Genomic DNA, 17,857 nt, shown 5'->3' on the forward strand with positions numbered 1-17,857 from the left:
CAGCTGGGATCCGGCCCCATTGACCCCCATGGAGTGATGGCCCATTGATCCCAGCTGGGATCCGGCCCCACTGACCCCCCATGGAGTGACGGCCCATTGACCCCCAGCTGGGATCCGGCCCCATTGACCCCCATGGAGCGACGGCCCATTGACCCCAGCTGGGATCCGGCCCCATCGACCCCATGGAACGACGGCCCATTGACCCCCCAGCTGGGATCCGGCCCCATCGACCCCACGGAGCGAAGGCCCATTGACCCCCAGCTGGGGGGCGGGAATTGGTCTCCATTGACTCTGATGCTGGGATCCAGCCCCATGGACCCCACAGAGCGACAGCCCGGCATCGGGCCTCATTGATGCGGATGGCGCGATGCTGGTTTACCCCAGTTGGGATCGGGCCCCACTGAGTCACACACACGCTCTGGCCCCTCGGCGGCCGCCGCCGCTTGGGTGACTCACACGCGACGCGTCATTGGCTGCTCCAGAGCCCAGAACTCGCCATTCGCGCTGGGCCGGGCTGGCAGCGGGCCAGGGAAGGGGGCAGAGGCGGCTGAGAGGCGAGCTCAGGGGTGGGGTGGGGGGAGTGTGAAAGGAGCTGGGGGAGGGGGGCAGAGGTATGGGTGTGTCGGGGGGAGAGTGTCGGACACTGCAGCGTTGGAGAGAGATAGATAGATAGAGGGGTTGTATGGGGACAGATAGAAAGGCGCCCCGATCTTGGCTGGCTCTGGGCAGCGCCCGGCGCGACGGGGCCCCAATCTCGGCTGGGTCTGGGCCACGCCTGGCCCAACGGGGCCCCGATCTCGGCTGGGTCTGGGCAGCACCCGGCCCAACGGGGCCCTGGTCTTGGCTGGGTCTGGGCAGTGCCCGGCCCAACGGGGCCCTGGTCTTGGTTGGGTCTGGGCAGTGCCCGGCGCGATGGGGCCCCGATCTCGGCTGGGTCTGGGCCGTGCCCTACCAACGGGCCCCGATCTCGGCTGGGTCTGGGCCGCGCCCTACCAACGGGCCCCGATCTCGGCTGGGTCTGGGCAGTGCCCACCCGACGGGGCCCCGATCTCGGCTGGGTCTGGGCCGCGCCCGCCCGACAGGGCCCCGGTCTCGGCTGGGTCTGGGCAGTGCCTGGCCCAACGGGGCCCTGGTCTCGGCTGGGTCTGGGCCGCGCCCGCCTGACGGGGCCCAGGTCTTGACTGGGTCTGGGCAGCGCCCGGCCAGCGGGCAGGGGGACGCTGAAGCCCGGGCACAGGGACGGGGAGCCCTTGGCTCTAGACGATGGATTTTTTCCTGCGCTGGGTTTGGGCGGGTGCCCGCTCTTGGCAGGCGCTGCAGGGAGATCCCCAGCCCGGCCCATGGAGGGATGGGCGGGGAAGGTGGTGGTGGGGAGGGGCAGTCAGTGGTGGGTGCCTTGGAGCGGGTGGGGGGCTGGATGCAGAGCCGGGGGGGCGGACATGGGGGAAGGTAGAAAAAAAACCCACAGGAGAGAAAGAAACTATTAAAATTCTCCCGTCTCTGCTTTCAAGCCCCACCCCTCACTTACTGCCCCCCCCTTCTCAGACCCCCCCCGCAGCAGCACCCACGGGCTGTGGAGGAATTTTTGCCTTAAAGCGATTTATCTCCCCCCCTCCAGTGGGAGGAATGTGCTGGGGGGGGGGGGGGGAGGTGAGTCCAGCACCAAGGACAGGGGCGGGGGGGGATCCTTCCCCTGCAGTGGGAGACCCTCCCCTCGCCCCAGCTGGACCCACGTGCGACACTGCTGTCGTCAGCTCCCTCCCCATGCCGGCTCCCTCCCGCCCCCCCCCGCTCCGTGGGATCCTTCTACTGCAGGGTGAATCATCCAGGGACCTGGTGGAGCCGTGGGGGGTGGGGGGGGGGAGAGCTGGGGAAGGGGGAGGGGATGCTGGCTGTATCCAGCCCCTCAGCTCCTGGATTAGCTGCCTCTGCAGAGCTCCCCCCAGCCCTTGCCCCCAGCCATCAGCTGCCTCTGCCCCCCAGCCCCTGCTCCCCCCAGCCCCTGCTCCCCCCAGCCCCTGCCCCCCGGATTAGCTGTGTGTGCAGGGCCCCCTCCCAGGAGCTCTGAGCCTGTTTCCACGTCTCTTTGCCTTTTAATAGCAATAAACCTGGCGGGGCGAGAGACGCTCAGTAGGAGAGCTGGGCTGGGCGGGGGGGGGGCTGCTGCAATTAGTGACTCATCTTGCCTGCCCCCCTCCCCGCCTGAAAATGCCCTAGAAAGATCCCTTCCCCCCCCCCGGGATGCGGGGCGTGGGGGGTTTTATAGCCACAAAACGGGGAGCTGTCATCTCATGATGGATGGCGTGAGATAGATAGATAGATGGGTGGATGGGGATAGATAGATAGATAGAGGGGGTGGGTGGGGATAGATAGATTAGATAGAGGGGGTGGGTGGGGGTAGATAGAGGGGGTGGGTGGGGATAGATAGATAGATGGGGTGGATGGGGTGTGTGGGGATAGATAGATAGATAGACAGAGGGGTGGATGGGGTGGATGGGGATAGATAGATAGATGGGGTGGATGGGGTGTGTGGGGATAGATAGATAGATAGATAGATAGATAGATAGATAGAGGGGTGGATGGGGTGGGTGGGGATAGATAGGTAGGTAGATAGATAGATGGGCTGGGTGGGGATAGATAGATAGATAGAGGGGGTGGATGGGGATGGATAGATAGAGGGGGTGGGTGGGGATAGATAGATAGATGGGCTGGGTGGGGATAGATAGATAGATAGATAGATAGAGGGGGTGGGTGGGGATAGATAGATAGATGGGGTGGATGGGGTGTGTGGGGATAGATAGGTAGGTAGATAGATAGATGGGCTGGGTGGGGATAGATAGATAGATAGAGGGGGTGGATGGGGATGGATAGATAGAGGGGGTGGGTGGGGATAGAGAGATAGATAGATAGAGGGGGTGGATGGGGATAGAGAGATAGATAGATAGAGGGGGTGGGTGGGGATAGATAGATAGATGGGGTGGGTGGGGATAGATAGATAGATAGATAGAGGGGGTGGATGGGGATAGAGAGATAGATAGATAGAGGGGGTGGGTGGGGATAGATAGATAGATGGGGTGGGTGGGGATAGATAGATAGATAGATAGAGGGGGTGGATGGGGATAGATAGATAGATAGATAGATAGATAGATAGATAGAGGGGGTGGGTGGGGATAGATAGAGGGGGTGGATGGGGATAGAGAGATAGATAGATAGATGGGGTGGGTGGGGATAGATAGATAGATAGATAGATAGATAGATAGATAGATAGATAGATAGATAGAGGGGATGGATGGGGATAGAGAGATAGATGGGGTGGGTGGGGATAGATAGATAGATAGATAGATAGATAGAGGGGATGGATGGGGATAGAGAGATAGATGGGGTGGGTGGGGATAGATAGATAGATAGATAGATAGAGGAGATGGATGGGGATAGAGAGATAGATGGGGTGGGTGGGGATAGATAGATAGACAGATAGATAGATAGATAGAGGGGATGGATGGGGATAGAGAGATAGATGGGGTGGGTGGGGATAGATAGATAGATAGATAGATAGATAGATGGGGTGGGTGGGGATAGATAGATAGATAGATAGATAGATAGATAGATAGATAGATAGAGGGGATGGATGGGGATAGAGAGATAGATAGATAGAGGGGTGGATGGGGATGGATAGATACAGGGGGTGGATGGGGATAGATAGATAGATGGGGTGGGTGGGGATAGATAGATAGTTAGAAGGGGTGGGTGGGGATAGAGAGATAATTGTGTGCATGGGGACAGACAGACAGGTGTGTGTGGTGGGGACCGATGGTTGGGACGGGGGGGACCACAATCACACACACCGAGATCTATACCCACCACACGATCTCCTGGCTGGGGCCCTGCAGCCCCCCACCCCGCACAGACACCGGCGGGCAAAGGCAGCCGCACAAGGCACAGGCCCAAAGACAAAGACACATCTGTGCTGCTCTCACAAAACATGCAGGGAGACAACTGTAATGTCCCCCCCACCCCCACCTAGCCAGCCAGACCCAGTGCAGGGACACACACCCCATCACACACACACACACTCAGACATCAGCAGCCACGCAACCCCACCCAGCACACAGCCACACACCCCAGCACACAGCCACACACAGCACGCCCACCCGCACATACAACCCCACCCAGCACACAGAGCAGATACACCCCCCCCAGGCAGAGTCTCACTCAGCACACACACACACACACACACACAACAATCGTACACACAATTGCAGTCAGCACCCCCCCCCACAATCCCACCCAGGACAAACACAGATTCCTACGCACACAGACACAAACACACAATCCCACCCAGCACAAACGCATTTCTACACACACACAATCCCCCCCAGCACAAACGCATTTCTACACACACACAATCCCCCCCAGCACAAACACATTTCTACACACACACAATCCCCCCAATGCAAACACATTTCTACACACACAACCCCCCCAGCACAAACGCATTTCTACACACACACAACCCCCCCAGCACAAACACATTTCTACACACACACAACCCCCCCAGCACAGACACATTTCTACACACACAACCCCCCCAGCACAAACACATTTCTACACACACACAACCCCCCCAGCACAAACGCATTTCTACACACACACAATCCCACCCAGCACAAACGCATTTCTACACACACACAATCCCCCCAGCACAGACACATTTCTACACACACACAATCCCCCCAAAGCAAACACATTTCTACACACACAACCCCCCCAGCACAAACGCATTTCTACACACACACAATCCCACCCAGCACAAACGCATTTCTACACACACACAACCCCCCCAGCACAAACACATTTCTACACACACACAATCCCCCCCAGCACAAACACATTTCTACACACACACAATCCCCCCCAGCACAGACACATTTCTACACACACACAACCCCCCCAGCACAAACGCATTTCTACACACACACAATCCCCCCCAGCACAGACACATTTCTACACACACACAATCCCCCCCAGCACAGACACATTTCTACACACACACAATCCCCCCAACGCAAACACATTTCTACACACACACAATCCCACCCAGCACAAACGCATTTCTACACACACACAATCCCACCCAGCACAAACACATTTCTACACACACACAATCCCACCCAGCACAAACGCATTTCTACACACACAAAATCACACCCAGCACAAACGCATTTCTACACACACACAACCCCCCCAGCACAAACGCATTTCTACACACACACAACCCCCCCAGCACAAACACATTTCTACACACACACAACCCCCCCAGCACAAACGCATTTCTACACACACACAATCCCACCCAGCACAAACACATTTCTACACACACAACCCCCCCAGCACAGACACATTTCTACACACACACAATCCCACCCAGCACAGACACATTTCTACACACACACAACCCCCCAGCACAAACGCATTTCTACACACACAACCCCCCCAGCACAGACACATTTCTACACACACACAATCCCCACCAGCACAGACACATTTCTAGACACACACAACCCCCCCAGCACAAACGCATTTCTACACACACACAACCCCCCCAGCACAAACACATTTCTACACACACACAACCCCCCAGCACAGACACATTTCTACACACACACAATCCCCCCCAGCACAGACACATTTCTACACACACACAATCCCCCCCAGCACAAACACATTTCTACACACACAGAACCCCCCCAGCACAAACGCATTTCTACACACACAACCCCCCCAGCACAAACACATTTCTACACACACACAACCCCCCCAGCACAGACACATTTCTACACACACAACCCCCCCAGCACAGACACATTTCTACACACACACAATCCCCCCCAGCACAAACGCATTTCTACACACACACAATCCCACCCAGCACAAACACATTTCTACACACACAACCCCCCCAGCACAGACACATTTCTACACACACAACCCCCCCAGCACAAACGCATTTCTACACACACACAATCCCCCCCAGCACAGAAACATTTCTACACACACAACCCCACCCAGCACAAACGCATTTCTACACACACACAACCCCCCCAGCACAAACACATTTCTACACACACACAATCCCCCCAGCACAGACACATTTCTACACACACAACCCCACCCAGCACAAACGCATTTCTACACACACAACCCCCCCAGCACAAACACATTTCTACACACACACAATCCCCCACAGCACAGACACATTTCTACACACACACAACCCCACCCAGCACAAACACATTTCTACACACACAACCCCCCCAGCACAAACACATTTCTACACACACACAATCCCCCCCAGCACAGACACATTTCTACACACACACAATCCCCCCCAGCACAGACACATTTCTACACACACACAATCCCCCCCAGCACAGACACATTTCTACACACACACAACCCCCCCAGCACAGACACATTTCTACACACACACAACCCCCCCAGCACAGACACATTTCTACACACACAACCCCCCCAGCACAGACACATTTCTACACACACACAACCCCCCCAGCACAGACACATTTCTACACACACACAACCCCCCCAGCACAGACACATTTCTACACACACACAATCCCCCCCAGCACAGACACATTTCTACACACACACAATCCCCCCCAGCACAGACACATTTCTACACACACACAACCCCCCCAGCACAGACACATTTCTACACACACACAATCCCCCCAGCACAGACACATTTCTACACACACACAATCCCCCCAGCACAAACGCATTTCTACACACACACAACCCCCCCAGCACAGACGCATTTCTACACACACACAACCCCACCCAGCACAGACGCATTTCTACACACACACAATCCCCCCAGCACAGACGCATTTCTACACACACACAACCCCCCCAGCACAGACGCATTTCTACACACACACAACCCCCCCAGCACAGACGCATTTCTACACACACACAATCCCCCCAACGCAAACACATTTCTACACACACACAATCCCCCCAGCACAGACACATTTCTACACACACACAATCCCCCCCAGCACAGACACATTTCTACACACACACAATCCCCCCAGCACAGACACATTTCTACACACACACAATCCCCCCAGCACAGACACATTTCTACACACACACAACCCCCCCAGCACAAACACATTTCTACACACACACAACCCCCCCAGCACAGACACATTTCTACACACACAACCCCCCCAGCACAAACACATTTCTACACACACACAATCCCCCCCAGCACAGACACATTTCTACACACACACAATCCCCCCCAGCACAAACGCATTTCTACACACACACAATCCCACCCAGCACAAACACATTTCTACACACACAACCCCCCCAGCACAGACACATTTCTACACACACAACCCCCCCAGCACAAACGCATTTCTACACACACACAATCCCCCCCAGCACAGACACATTTCTACACACACAACCCCACCCAGCACAAACGCATTTCTACACACACACAACCCCCCCAGCACAAACACATTTCTACACACACACAATCCCCCCAGCACAGACACATTTCTACACACACAACCCCACCCAGCACAAACGCATTTCTACACACACAACCCCCCCAGCACAAACACATTTCTACACACACACAATCCCCCCAGCACAGACACATTTCTACACACACACAACCCCCCCAGCACAGACACATTTCTACACACACACAATCCCCCCAGCACAGACACATTTCTACACACACACAATCCCCCCAGCACAAACGCATTTCTACACACACACAACCCCCCCAGCACAGACACATTTCTACGCACACACAACCCCACCCAGCACAGACACATTTCTACACACACACAATCCCCCCCAGCACAGACACATTTCTACACACACACAACCCCCCCAGCACAGACACATTTCTACACACACACAATCCCCCCAGCACAGACACATTTCTACACACACACAACCCCCCCAGCACAGACACATTTCTACACACACACAACCCCCCCAGCACAAACACATTTCTACACACACACAACCCCCCCAGCACAAACACATTTCTACACACACACAACCCCCCCAGCACAAACACATTTCTACACACACACAATCCCCCCCAGCACAGACACATTTCTACACACACACAATCCCCCCCAGCACAGACACATTTCTACACACACAACCCCCCCAGCACAAACACATTTCTACACACACACAACCCCCCCAGCACAGACACACACACACTGCAGCAGCTGCGCCGCACCCATGGCACGAAGCCGGCCCTAAAATTCATGGGGGGGGGTCCCACTAACCAGCCCCTCCCCGCTCTCCCCCGGGATGGGAGGATACATTATCTCCACGGCTCATTGATCCCCCCCCCCGGGGGGCGAGGCCTCCCTCCCGCTAGTAAAAGCTCCCCCCCCCCTCCGCCCCATTCATCCTTTCATTCATCGCTCCCCCATTGAGCCCCTCCCGGCTTCCTCTCGTTCATTCATTCATTCCGAAGCAGCGTCCCCTCGCGGCTCCGCGCATGTGTGAGGCTCCCCCCTCCCCTTTCCTCCAATCCCGGTCGGATTTTATGAATGGGCCATTGACGTCAATGGGGCCCCCTCCCTACCCCACGTGGGCTCGCGCCTGTCTATAAAGGCGGCCCCTGTCCAGGGTGCTGAAGGCAGATCGCGCCCAGCTCTGGGGAGGGGGACGGACACAGCCCTGCCGCACGGCCGGTAAACAGCCCCCCCATACCCGGGCGTGGGGGGGGGTGTCAGTGGGGATCCCCCTCCCTTTGCTGCATGTGTGGGGTGGATCCCCGGGAAAGGAGCGCTGGGAATCGGTACCCCGCTGGGGGAATGGGGGGGGTCCCTAATACAGCGGCGCTAGGAAAGGGGGACTCCGCTGGAGGAATTGGGGATCCCTGACATATAGGGACGCTAGAAAAGGGGGACCCCTCTGCGGGAATGGGGGGTCCCTAATACAAGGGCGCTAGGAAAGGGGGACCCCGCTGGAGGAATTGGGGGTCCCTGACATATAGGGATGCTAGGAAAGGGAGACTCCGCTGGAGGAATTGGGGGTCCCTGACATATAGGGACGCTAGGAAAGGGGGACCCCGCTGGGGGAATTGGGAGTCCCTGATACAGAGGCGCTGGGAACGGGTACCCGGTCGGGAGAAATTGGGGGGGTCCCTGATATAGAGGGGCGCTGGGAAGGGGGAATGCGGTGGAGGAGATGTGGTTGCAGGTAGCCAGGGTGGGGATTCCCTCATGCCGGGAAGCGGCTCTCCCAGCAGACCCGCATGCGGGGGCGGGAGGGTGGGGGAAAGGGAAGCGGGCTGGAGGCAGGGCGGAGAGAAAGACCGGGAGGAGGGGGGGGGGTTTCTCCCTTCCCGTGGGGAGAGAGGAGGGGCAGCCGCTCCCCCTCAAGTCTTCCGCCACCCCCTTTCCCCTGCACTCCTCCCCTCTGCACCCCTGCCTCTAATCCCCTCCCCATCGCACTCCCCCTCCGCTCCGCACCGCCATACCTCCCTCCCCACCTCCTGTCTGCAGCCCCCCCAGCCCCCCTTCCCTATTTCCCCTCCGCAGTCCCTCCCCCCCCCCAAGATCTTCCCCATCCCTGCTAGGGCGGGGCGAGCCCCAGGCGGCAGGGACGGGAAATCCTGCAGGCTGAGTGGAGGGATGGGGGTGAAAAGATAGACGTGCAATTGTGTGAGCGTGGGCTATTGCGTGTGTGTGTTCGTGCCCCCCCGTGAGCGGTGCTGGGCGTGTCATTGTGTGAGCCTGGGCTATTGCGTGTGTGTGTTTGTGCCCCCCCGTGAGAGGTGCTGGGCGTGTCATCGTGTGAGCATGGGCTATTGCGTGTGTGTGCTTGTGCCCCCCCCGTGAGCAGTGCTGGGCGTGTAATTGTGTGAGCGTGGGCTATTGCATGTTCCCCCCCGTGAGCGGTGCTGGGCGTGTAATTGTGTGAGCGTGGGCTATTGCGTGTGTGTGTTCGTGCCCCCCCCCGTGAGAGGTGCTGGGCGTGTCATCGTGTGAGCGTGGGCTATTGCGTGTGTGTGTTCGTGCCCCCCCCGTGAGCGGTGCTGGGCGTGTCACCGTGTGAGCATGGGCTATTGCGTGTGTGTGCTTGTGCCCCCCCCGTGAGCGGTGCTGGGCGTGTAACTGTGTGAGCGTGGGCTATTGCATGTTCCCCCCCCGTGAGCGGTGCTGGGCGTGTAATTGTGTGAGCGTGGGCTATTGCGTGTGTGTGCTCGTGCCCCCCCCCGTGAGAGGTGCTGGGCGTGTCATCGTGTGAGCGTGGGCTATTGCGTGTGTGTGTTCGTGCCCCCCCCGTGAGCGGTGCTGGGCGTGTCACCGTGTGAGCGTGGGCTATTGCGTGTGTGTGCTTGTGCCCCCCCCGTGAGCGGTGCTGGGCGTGTCACCGTGTGAGCGTGGGCTATTGCATGTTCCCCCCCCGTGAGCGGTGCTGGGCGTGTAATTGTGTGAGCGTGGGCTATTGCGTGTGTGTGTTCGTGCCCCCCCCCCGTGAGCGGTGCTGGGCATGTAATTGTGTGAGCCTGGGCTATTGCATGTTCCCCCCCCGTGAGCGGTGCTGGGCGTGTAATTGTGTGAGCCTGGGCTATTGCATGTGTGTGTTCGTGCCCCCCTGTGAGCGGTGCTGGGCGTGTCACCGTGTGAGCCTGGGCTATTGCGTGTGTGTGTTCGTGCCCCCCCGTGAGCGGTGCTGGGTGTGTCACCGTGTGAGCCTGGGCTATTGCGTGTGTGTGTTCGTGCCCCCCCCGTGAGCGGTGCTGGGCGTGTAATTGTGTGAGCATGGGCTATTGCGTGTGTGTGCTCGTGCCCCCCCGTGAGCGGTGCTGGGCATGTAATTGTGTGAGCGTGGGCTATTGCGTGTGTGTGCTCGTGCCCCCCCCCGTGAGCGGTGCTGGGTGTGTAATTGTGTGTGCGTGGGCTATTGCGTGTGTGTGCTCGTGCCCCCCCGTGAGCGGTGCTGGGCGTGTCACCGTGTGAGCGTGGGCTATTGCGTGTGTGTGTTCGTGCCCCCCCGTGAGCGGTGCTGGGCGTGTCACCGTGTGAGCCTGGGCTATTGCATGTGTGTGTTCGTGCCCCCCCGTGAGCGGTGCTGGGCGTGTAATTGTGTGAGCGTGGGCTATTGCGTGTGTGTGCTCGTGCCCCCCCCGTGAGCGGTGCTGGGCGTGTAATTGTGTGAGCCTGGGCTATTGCGTGTGTGTGCTCGTGGCCCCCCACCGTGAGCGGTGCTGGGCGTGTAATTGTGTGAGCGTGGGCTATTGCGTGTGTGTGCTCGTGCCCCCCCCGTGAGCGGTGCTGGGCGTGTAATTGTGTGAGCCTGGGCTATTGCGTGTGTGTGTTCGTGCCCCCACCCCCGTGAGCGGTGCTGGGCGTGTCACCGTGTGAGCCTGGGCTATTGCGTGTGTGTGTTCGTGCCCCCCGTGAGCGGTGCTGGGCGTGTAATTGTGTGAGCGTGGGCTATTGCGTGTGTGTGTTCGTGCCCCTCCGTGAGCGGTGCTGGGCGTGTCACCGTGTGAGCCTGGGCTATTGCGTGTGTGTGCTCGTGCCCCCCCGTGAGAGGTGCTGGGCGTGTCACCGTGTGAGCGTGGGCTATTGCGTGTGTGTGTTCGTGCCCCCCCGTGAGCGGTGCTGGGCGTGTCACCGTGTGAGCGTGGGCTATTGCGTGTGTGTGTTCGTGCCCCCCCGTGAGCGGTGCTGGGCGTGTCACCGTGTGAGCGTGGGCTATTGCGTGTGTGTGCTCGTGCCCCCCCGTGAGAGGTGCTGGGCGTGTCACCGTGTGAGCCTGGGCTATTGCGTGTGTGTGTTCGTGCCCCCCCGTGAGAGGTGCTGGGCGTGTCACCGTGTGAGCGTGGGCTATTGCGTGTGTGTGTTCGTGCCCCCCTGTGAGAGGTGCTGGGCGTGTCACCGTGTGAGCCTGGGCTATTGCGTGTGTGTGTTCGTGCCCCCCCGTGAGAGGTGCTGGGCGTGTCACCGTGTGAGCCTGGGCTATTGCGTGTGTGCGCACATGCCCCCCCTCCCGGTGACGGTGTTGGGCGTGCAACTGCCAGGGTACCACTAACGTGTCCTGGCGATTGCGCACGCAACGGCTGTTGAGCGTGCAAAAGGAACGAGAGGATGCGACTGTGGGCGTGCCCCCGTGCGAGGGGCTGGGGATGGGGGGGCGCATCTCCGCTGCCAACGAACCCGGGGTGGGGGGTTCCCGACTCTGGTTACCTTAGCAGGGAAGATTCGGCACCTCCGTGACGCCGGGGAAAGGCCACGCCCTTTTCTCTGCAGGGAAAGCAGATCCCTGGCTGGCGTGGGAGATTGCCTCCGGCTGGGGTGAATCCCTGGGGCTCTCCCTTTGGGGTGTCGGCAGGCCCGACCCCCCCTCCAGCTGGGCTGGAGAGGGGGCATGGCTCTGAGCCCGCGGGGGACTGACCCTGGCTGCACCCCCCATTCTCTGTCTCCCCTGCAGAAGCACCATGCTGGGCTCACACGCCCCTCTCCGTGGAGCCGCCCTGCTCCTCTCCATCAGCCTCCTGACACAGAGCCGCCTGCATGCTGCCCCCCTGCCCCTGGGGGAGGATGCCCGCCCCGAGGAGCCCCGCCAGCCCAGCCCCGCGCCTCCCGCCAAGGAGGTCCGGGCGAGAGCCCTGCCCGCCCCCAGCCGGGAAGGCGGGGACGCCAAGGAGGAGGAAGATGAGGACGAGCTCTTCCGAGACGTGGACCCCAAGGTCTTGGCCGCCGCGCTGCTTCAGGCCCTGGGCAACGGGGGCCACAACTCTCCGGACAAGCGCCGGGCTCCGGACGAGGAGCGGGTGCAGAGCCAGAGCCGGAGCACCAGCCTGGGGTCGGGCCGGGCCCGGGAGCAGCAGCTGGAGGAAGAGGAAGAGGAGGAAGGCAGAGACAGCAGCTCCCAGGAGCTGGAGAGCCTGCAGGCCCTGCTGCGGGAGCTGCGGCCGCTCAGCCCCGCGGCCAAGCGGGAGGGCGACCAGGGGGACGCCAGCCACAACGCGGTGCTGAAGGAGCTGGAGGAGTACGAGCGGCTGCGGGCTGGCACCAAGCGCCGGGCCCCGCCGGCCGAGCCCTGGGCCGGCGCCAGGAAACTGAGGCAGCAGCAGCAGCTGGAGCACCAGCTCCTGCAGCGGCGCTATGAGGAGCTGGCCGAGAGCCGGCGGCAGGCCGAGGAGGCCCGCAAGGCGGCCGCCGAGGAGGAGCGGCTGGCCGACATGGCCTCTGACCTGCTGCTGCAGTACCTGCTGAAGGGCCGGGAGGACGAGGGCGAGCCAGGGGCCAACGCCCGCGAGGAGGAGGAGGAGGAGGAAGAAGAGGGCAGGTTCCGGGGCGGCCGGGCTAAGGGCAGCCCCTTGCTCTTCGAGGACGAGGAAGGCAACGTGGCGGAGGACAAGCGCTCTGACGAGGAGGAGGAGGAGGAGGACGACGACGTCATCGACCCGAACACCATCGACCAGCTGATCGAGCTCTCCACCAAGCTGCACCTGCCAGCCGAGGACGTCATCGACATCATCAACGACGTGGAGAAGAAGAAGAAGGAGGCGGCAGCGGCACTGCCGGTGGTGGCCAAGCACCAGGCCAAGCCGGCCCCCTATGCCCCGGCCCGGCCCTACTATCCTGCTGCCCCCTGGCGCCGCCCCAAGCCGGACGAGCGGGACTGGAACGAGGTGCTGCACGGGGACGACTACCCCAAGAGGTACCTGGCCAAGCAGAACGACTTCTCCAACTACATCCAGCCCAGGGCGTTCCAGCTGCCTCCGCCGCCATCCTTCCACCGCAGCCGCCACCTGCCGGGCTCTCTGGCGCCCAGGGACGAGGCCGCCGCCGCCAGCCGGGCCCGAGAAGACGAGATGGAGAACTACATCGAGCAGGTGCTGATGGACCATGGCCAGGCGTTCCAGTGAATCGGGTCCACCCCCGCACCCCGAAATCTCAATCCCCCCAGCCCCATCTCCCCATGGAGAAGTGTGGTCATTCTGAGTGTCCCAAGCATTTCAGGTTGTGCATGAGTCAGGAGAACAAACCCCCTCCCTCCCCGCGCCCGCGCCGCCCCCCCCCGGACTTTAGGATTCCCAGGGCCCCACCAAACCTGCCGCGCTTGAAGGAACGGGGGGGGGGGGGTGTTGTGGAAGGCGTGGGCCTGCCCGGCCATCGAAGGAACACGCCTCCCCCCTCCTTCCGAGGAGACGCTCTGTGCAGGTGACAGGAGGTGCCAGCCCAGGGAGAACCCGATCCCGACTCTCTTCTCCAAGCCCCCAGGGACAAGACCCCAGTGTGTCGTCAGCTCTCAGGCGCGTCAGAATCCTCCAAAGCCAGTGGCCCCAGCCCCTTCTAGTGTGGACATGAAGAATGTCCCCAAACCCCAGTCGGATGGGCAAACGGAGGCAACTTGCTCACTTCCCCTCTTACGATCCTGGACAGCAGCCAGTGAGGGGAGTCCAAAAAAATCTAGACCAGGTCACTGAAAACAGAGCAAAGACCCAATTGGCTCCAAAATTACCATCCCACCAGGACGATCTCTCGGCTTCAGGGTGTTTTTCCTTCTCTCATCTCAGCACTTTCCCACCCTCCTCCCTTCTGTACAATTTTCAAACACGAACGCAGGGAAGGGACGCGCAATATGTGGAAGTGAAAAAACGGAGAGGGTTGGTTTCAACATGAACTTCTGGCCATTCCTCGCGGGAGGAGAAAGCCAGAGAGTCCTGAGGCGGCGGGGGGATTTATAGACTCGGGGGAAACTCTGCCCCGCGGGTGGGTAAAATCGGCACCACTCCGTTGACTTTAAGGAACTGGTGACTTGACTTCAGGGGTGCCGATCCTAACACTTACAGGGGCCACAAACAGGTTTCAATGCCATCCTGTCTGAGCTCTTACCTAACTCAGGTGGAGCACAGACCCCCAGCCCATATCTGGTGGTTGAGCCAGAGTCTCTTTGCGAGAGACTCTCGAGATGAAGACTCTGAATTCTGGAGAAGGGCGTCCAATAGGGGCGGTCATCAGAAGAGCTCCAGGGTAGCAGGTTTACATGCCCGGATCTAGGTCACCAACACACCTTCTCTCTTGGACGATCCCACACTGATCCTTCCTGTTGCCCCAGAATTAAGCTTTGCAGGTGGCCGCCCTCCAGAGAAGGAATGAGGGGAGAACAGAGTGAGATATTCCATACCAAACTGCCTTATCAAGCTATCTTTCCACCGGGTTGTTTCTTCCATCAACTGACACCGAAGCTCGAGGTTAAATATTGTGACTCTGCCAGTGTTACGCAACCCAAAAACATGCCCCCCCAACCCCTGCCAGGCATGCCGCGTGCTGTGTCTTGCTGCGAATTCACCACCACCCGAACACTCAGAACCAGCTTCCTAAGGAAACTACCAGCATTTCCAGCCAAGCAACTGATCAGTTCTAACCCACGAAGAGGCTGCCGTTGACGGCGGGGGAGCGCGCGGCTTGGGGATGGGCGTTGTACTGAGGGCGTTTGCGCGTGTATTTTCACCTGCATCCAGTTTCCGAGTGTGTGAGATTCTTGGCTTTGTGGCGTCCGGTTCCCGGTCCTGTGCCGTTTGTTTCGATGTCCTGACCTCTGTGTCGTACTTAATAAAACACATTTGGCCTGTTGTAAATAGCATGTGGAATTACTAGTTTTGCTAAGAAATAAAAGCAACTATTTTATTACGAGTTACTCTCATTATTTACAGATGGCACTGGGGTCCCCGAGGAGACATTACGGAGATCCTATGCCAGTGGGCCCGTCTGGTTCAGAACCTGCCTCGCCTCCACCCCAGGCCAATGGGGCCACCCAGGCTGGCATCCCCCCATCATATCAAACCAAGGGCGCATCTAGCCCAGATCCCACCACACCCACCAACGCTTCAGATCATACCAAGGGCATATCTAGCCTGGATCCCAGCGCCCCCGCCCACCCCTCAGGTCAGACCAATGGGTCTATCTAGCCCGGATCCCACCGCACCCACAACCTCAGGTCAGATCAATGGGCGTATCCAGCCCAGATCCCACCGCACCCACCCAGAACCTCAGGTCAGATCAATGGGTATATATGCAACCTGGATCCCCGGTGAAACCACCTTCCTTTTATCTTACTGGTGCATAGCCATTTGCCCCTGCAGGCCAGTCTCCCCCACAGTGCAGCAGCCAGCACCCGGGGCTCGAGAGAATGCCACCTCACCATCTACCTAGGGAGTGGTATGATCTTCACCCAGCTGTGCATAAGCCCCCTACCAACTGATCCACACTGCTCTTAGCCTTGTCTCCACTGCCTGGGATTGGCGTTACTGCTGAGAGCTCACAGACCCCAGCCGAGAGCGGGGACCCCACAGGCCCTCAAAGCAACTGGCCTAAGCTGCCTGTTACAGGCAGGATGCAGGCGTGTCTGGCTGAGATTCCCTGGTCTGGAGTCCACAGGACAGATGGCGGTACGAAAACCTAGTAAGCTATTACACATATCATGGTAGCATCTAAGGCATTAACTTGGCTCATCATCCAGAAATGCCCCTTGTGCCAGGTGCCGCACAGACCACTCCCCCTGACTGAGATCAGGGTCCCCCCTTGTTCTGGGCACCTCACAGACTCCCGACCAAAATTGGGGTTCTCCCCTCTTGTGCTGGGCACTGCACAGACAAAGTGAATGACAGTCTCTGCCCTACAGAGTTTATAGTGTAAATAGAAAAGGAGGACTTGTGGCACCTTAGAGACTAACCAATTTATTTGAGCATAAGCTTTCGTGAGCTACAGCTCACTTCATCGGATGCATACTGTGGAAAGTGTAGAAGATCTTTTTATATACAAACAAAGCATGAAAAAATACCTCCCCCACCCCACTCTCCTGCTGGTAATAGCTTATCTAAAGTGACCACTCTCCTTACAATGTGTATGATAATCAAGTTGGGCTATTTCCAGCACAAATGGCCCAACCTGATTATCATACACATTGTAAGGAGAGTGATCACTTTAGATAAGCTATTACCAGCAGGAGAGTGGGGTGGGGGGAGGTATTTTTCCATGCTGTGTGTATAAAAAGATCTTCTACACTTTCCACAGTATGCATCCGATGAAGTGAGCTGTAGCTCACGAAAGCTCATGCTCAAATAAATTGGTTAGTCTCTAAGGTGCCACAAGTCCTCCTTTTCTTTTTGCGAATACAGACTAACACGGCTGTTACTCTGAAACCTGTCATTATGTAAATAGACAAATTCTCCCCATTCACACACAGGGAAACCAAGGCTGGAGAGATGCAGTGACTCACCCAAGGTCAAAACATCCACTCAATGTGCAGCGGCAGCCGGAAAAGTGAACAGAATGTTGGGAATCATTCAGAAAGGGAGAGATAATAAGACAGAAAATCTCATGTTGCCTCTCTATAAATCCGTGGGACACCCACACCTTGAATACCGTGTGCAGATGTGGTCGCCCCATCTCATAAAAGATACATTGGAATTGGAAAGGATACAGAAAAGGGCAACCAAAATGATTAGGGGTGTAGAACGGTGGCCGTACGAGGAGAGATTAATAATACTGGGACTTTTCAGCTTAGAAAAGAGACAACTAAGGGGGGGTATGACAGAGGGCTATAAAATCATGACGGGTGTGGAGAAAGCAAAGAAGGAAGTGTTACTGACTCCTTCTCATAACACACGAACTAGGGGCCACCCAATGAAACGAACAGGCAGAGGGTTTAAACAAACCAAAGGAAGTATTTCTTCACACAACGCACAGTCAGTCTATGGAACTCCTTGCCAGAGGACGTGGTGAAGGCCAAGACTATAACAGCGTTCAAAGAAGAACTA

The 17,857-nt window shown here is 58.3% G+C and overlaps 1 protein-coding gene across 1 annotated transcript; it reads left to right on the forward strand.

Moving 5' to 3' along the window:
* The first annotated feature begins 8,694 nt into the window (after nucleotides 1-8,694).
* Nucleotides 8,695-15,728, forward strand: VGF (VGF nerve growth factor inducible). The gene is made up of 2 exons (XM_084616622.1): nucleotides 8,695-8,762; nucleotides 12,517-15,728. The coding sequence occupies exon 2, from the start codon at nucleotides 12,524-12,526 to the stop codon at nucleotides 13,958-13,960; it is 1,437 nt and encodes a 478-aa protein (XP_084472748.1). The 5' UTR covers nucleotides 8,695-8,762; nucleotides 12,517-12,523; the 3' UTR covers nucleotides 13,961-15,728.
* Nucleotides 15,729-17,857: the final 2,129 nt, after the last annotated feature.

The sequence above is a fragment of the Lepidochelys olivacea genome, assembly GCF_965140295.1.
Source record: "Lepidochelys olivacea isolate rLepOli2 genome assembly, chromosome: 28".
Classification (NCBI taxonomy): domain Eukaryota; kingdom Metazoa; phylum Chordata; order Testudines; family Cheloniidae; genus Lepidochelys; species Lepidochelys olivacea.

Coding starts and splice junctions, on each gene's coding strand:
- VGF (XM_084616622.1), top strand. CDS start 12,524: ATGCTGGGCTCACACGCCCCTCTCCGTGGAGCCGCCCTGCTCCTCTCC.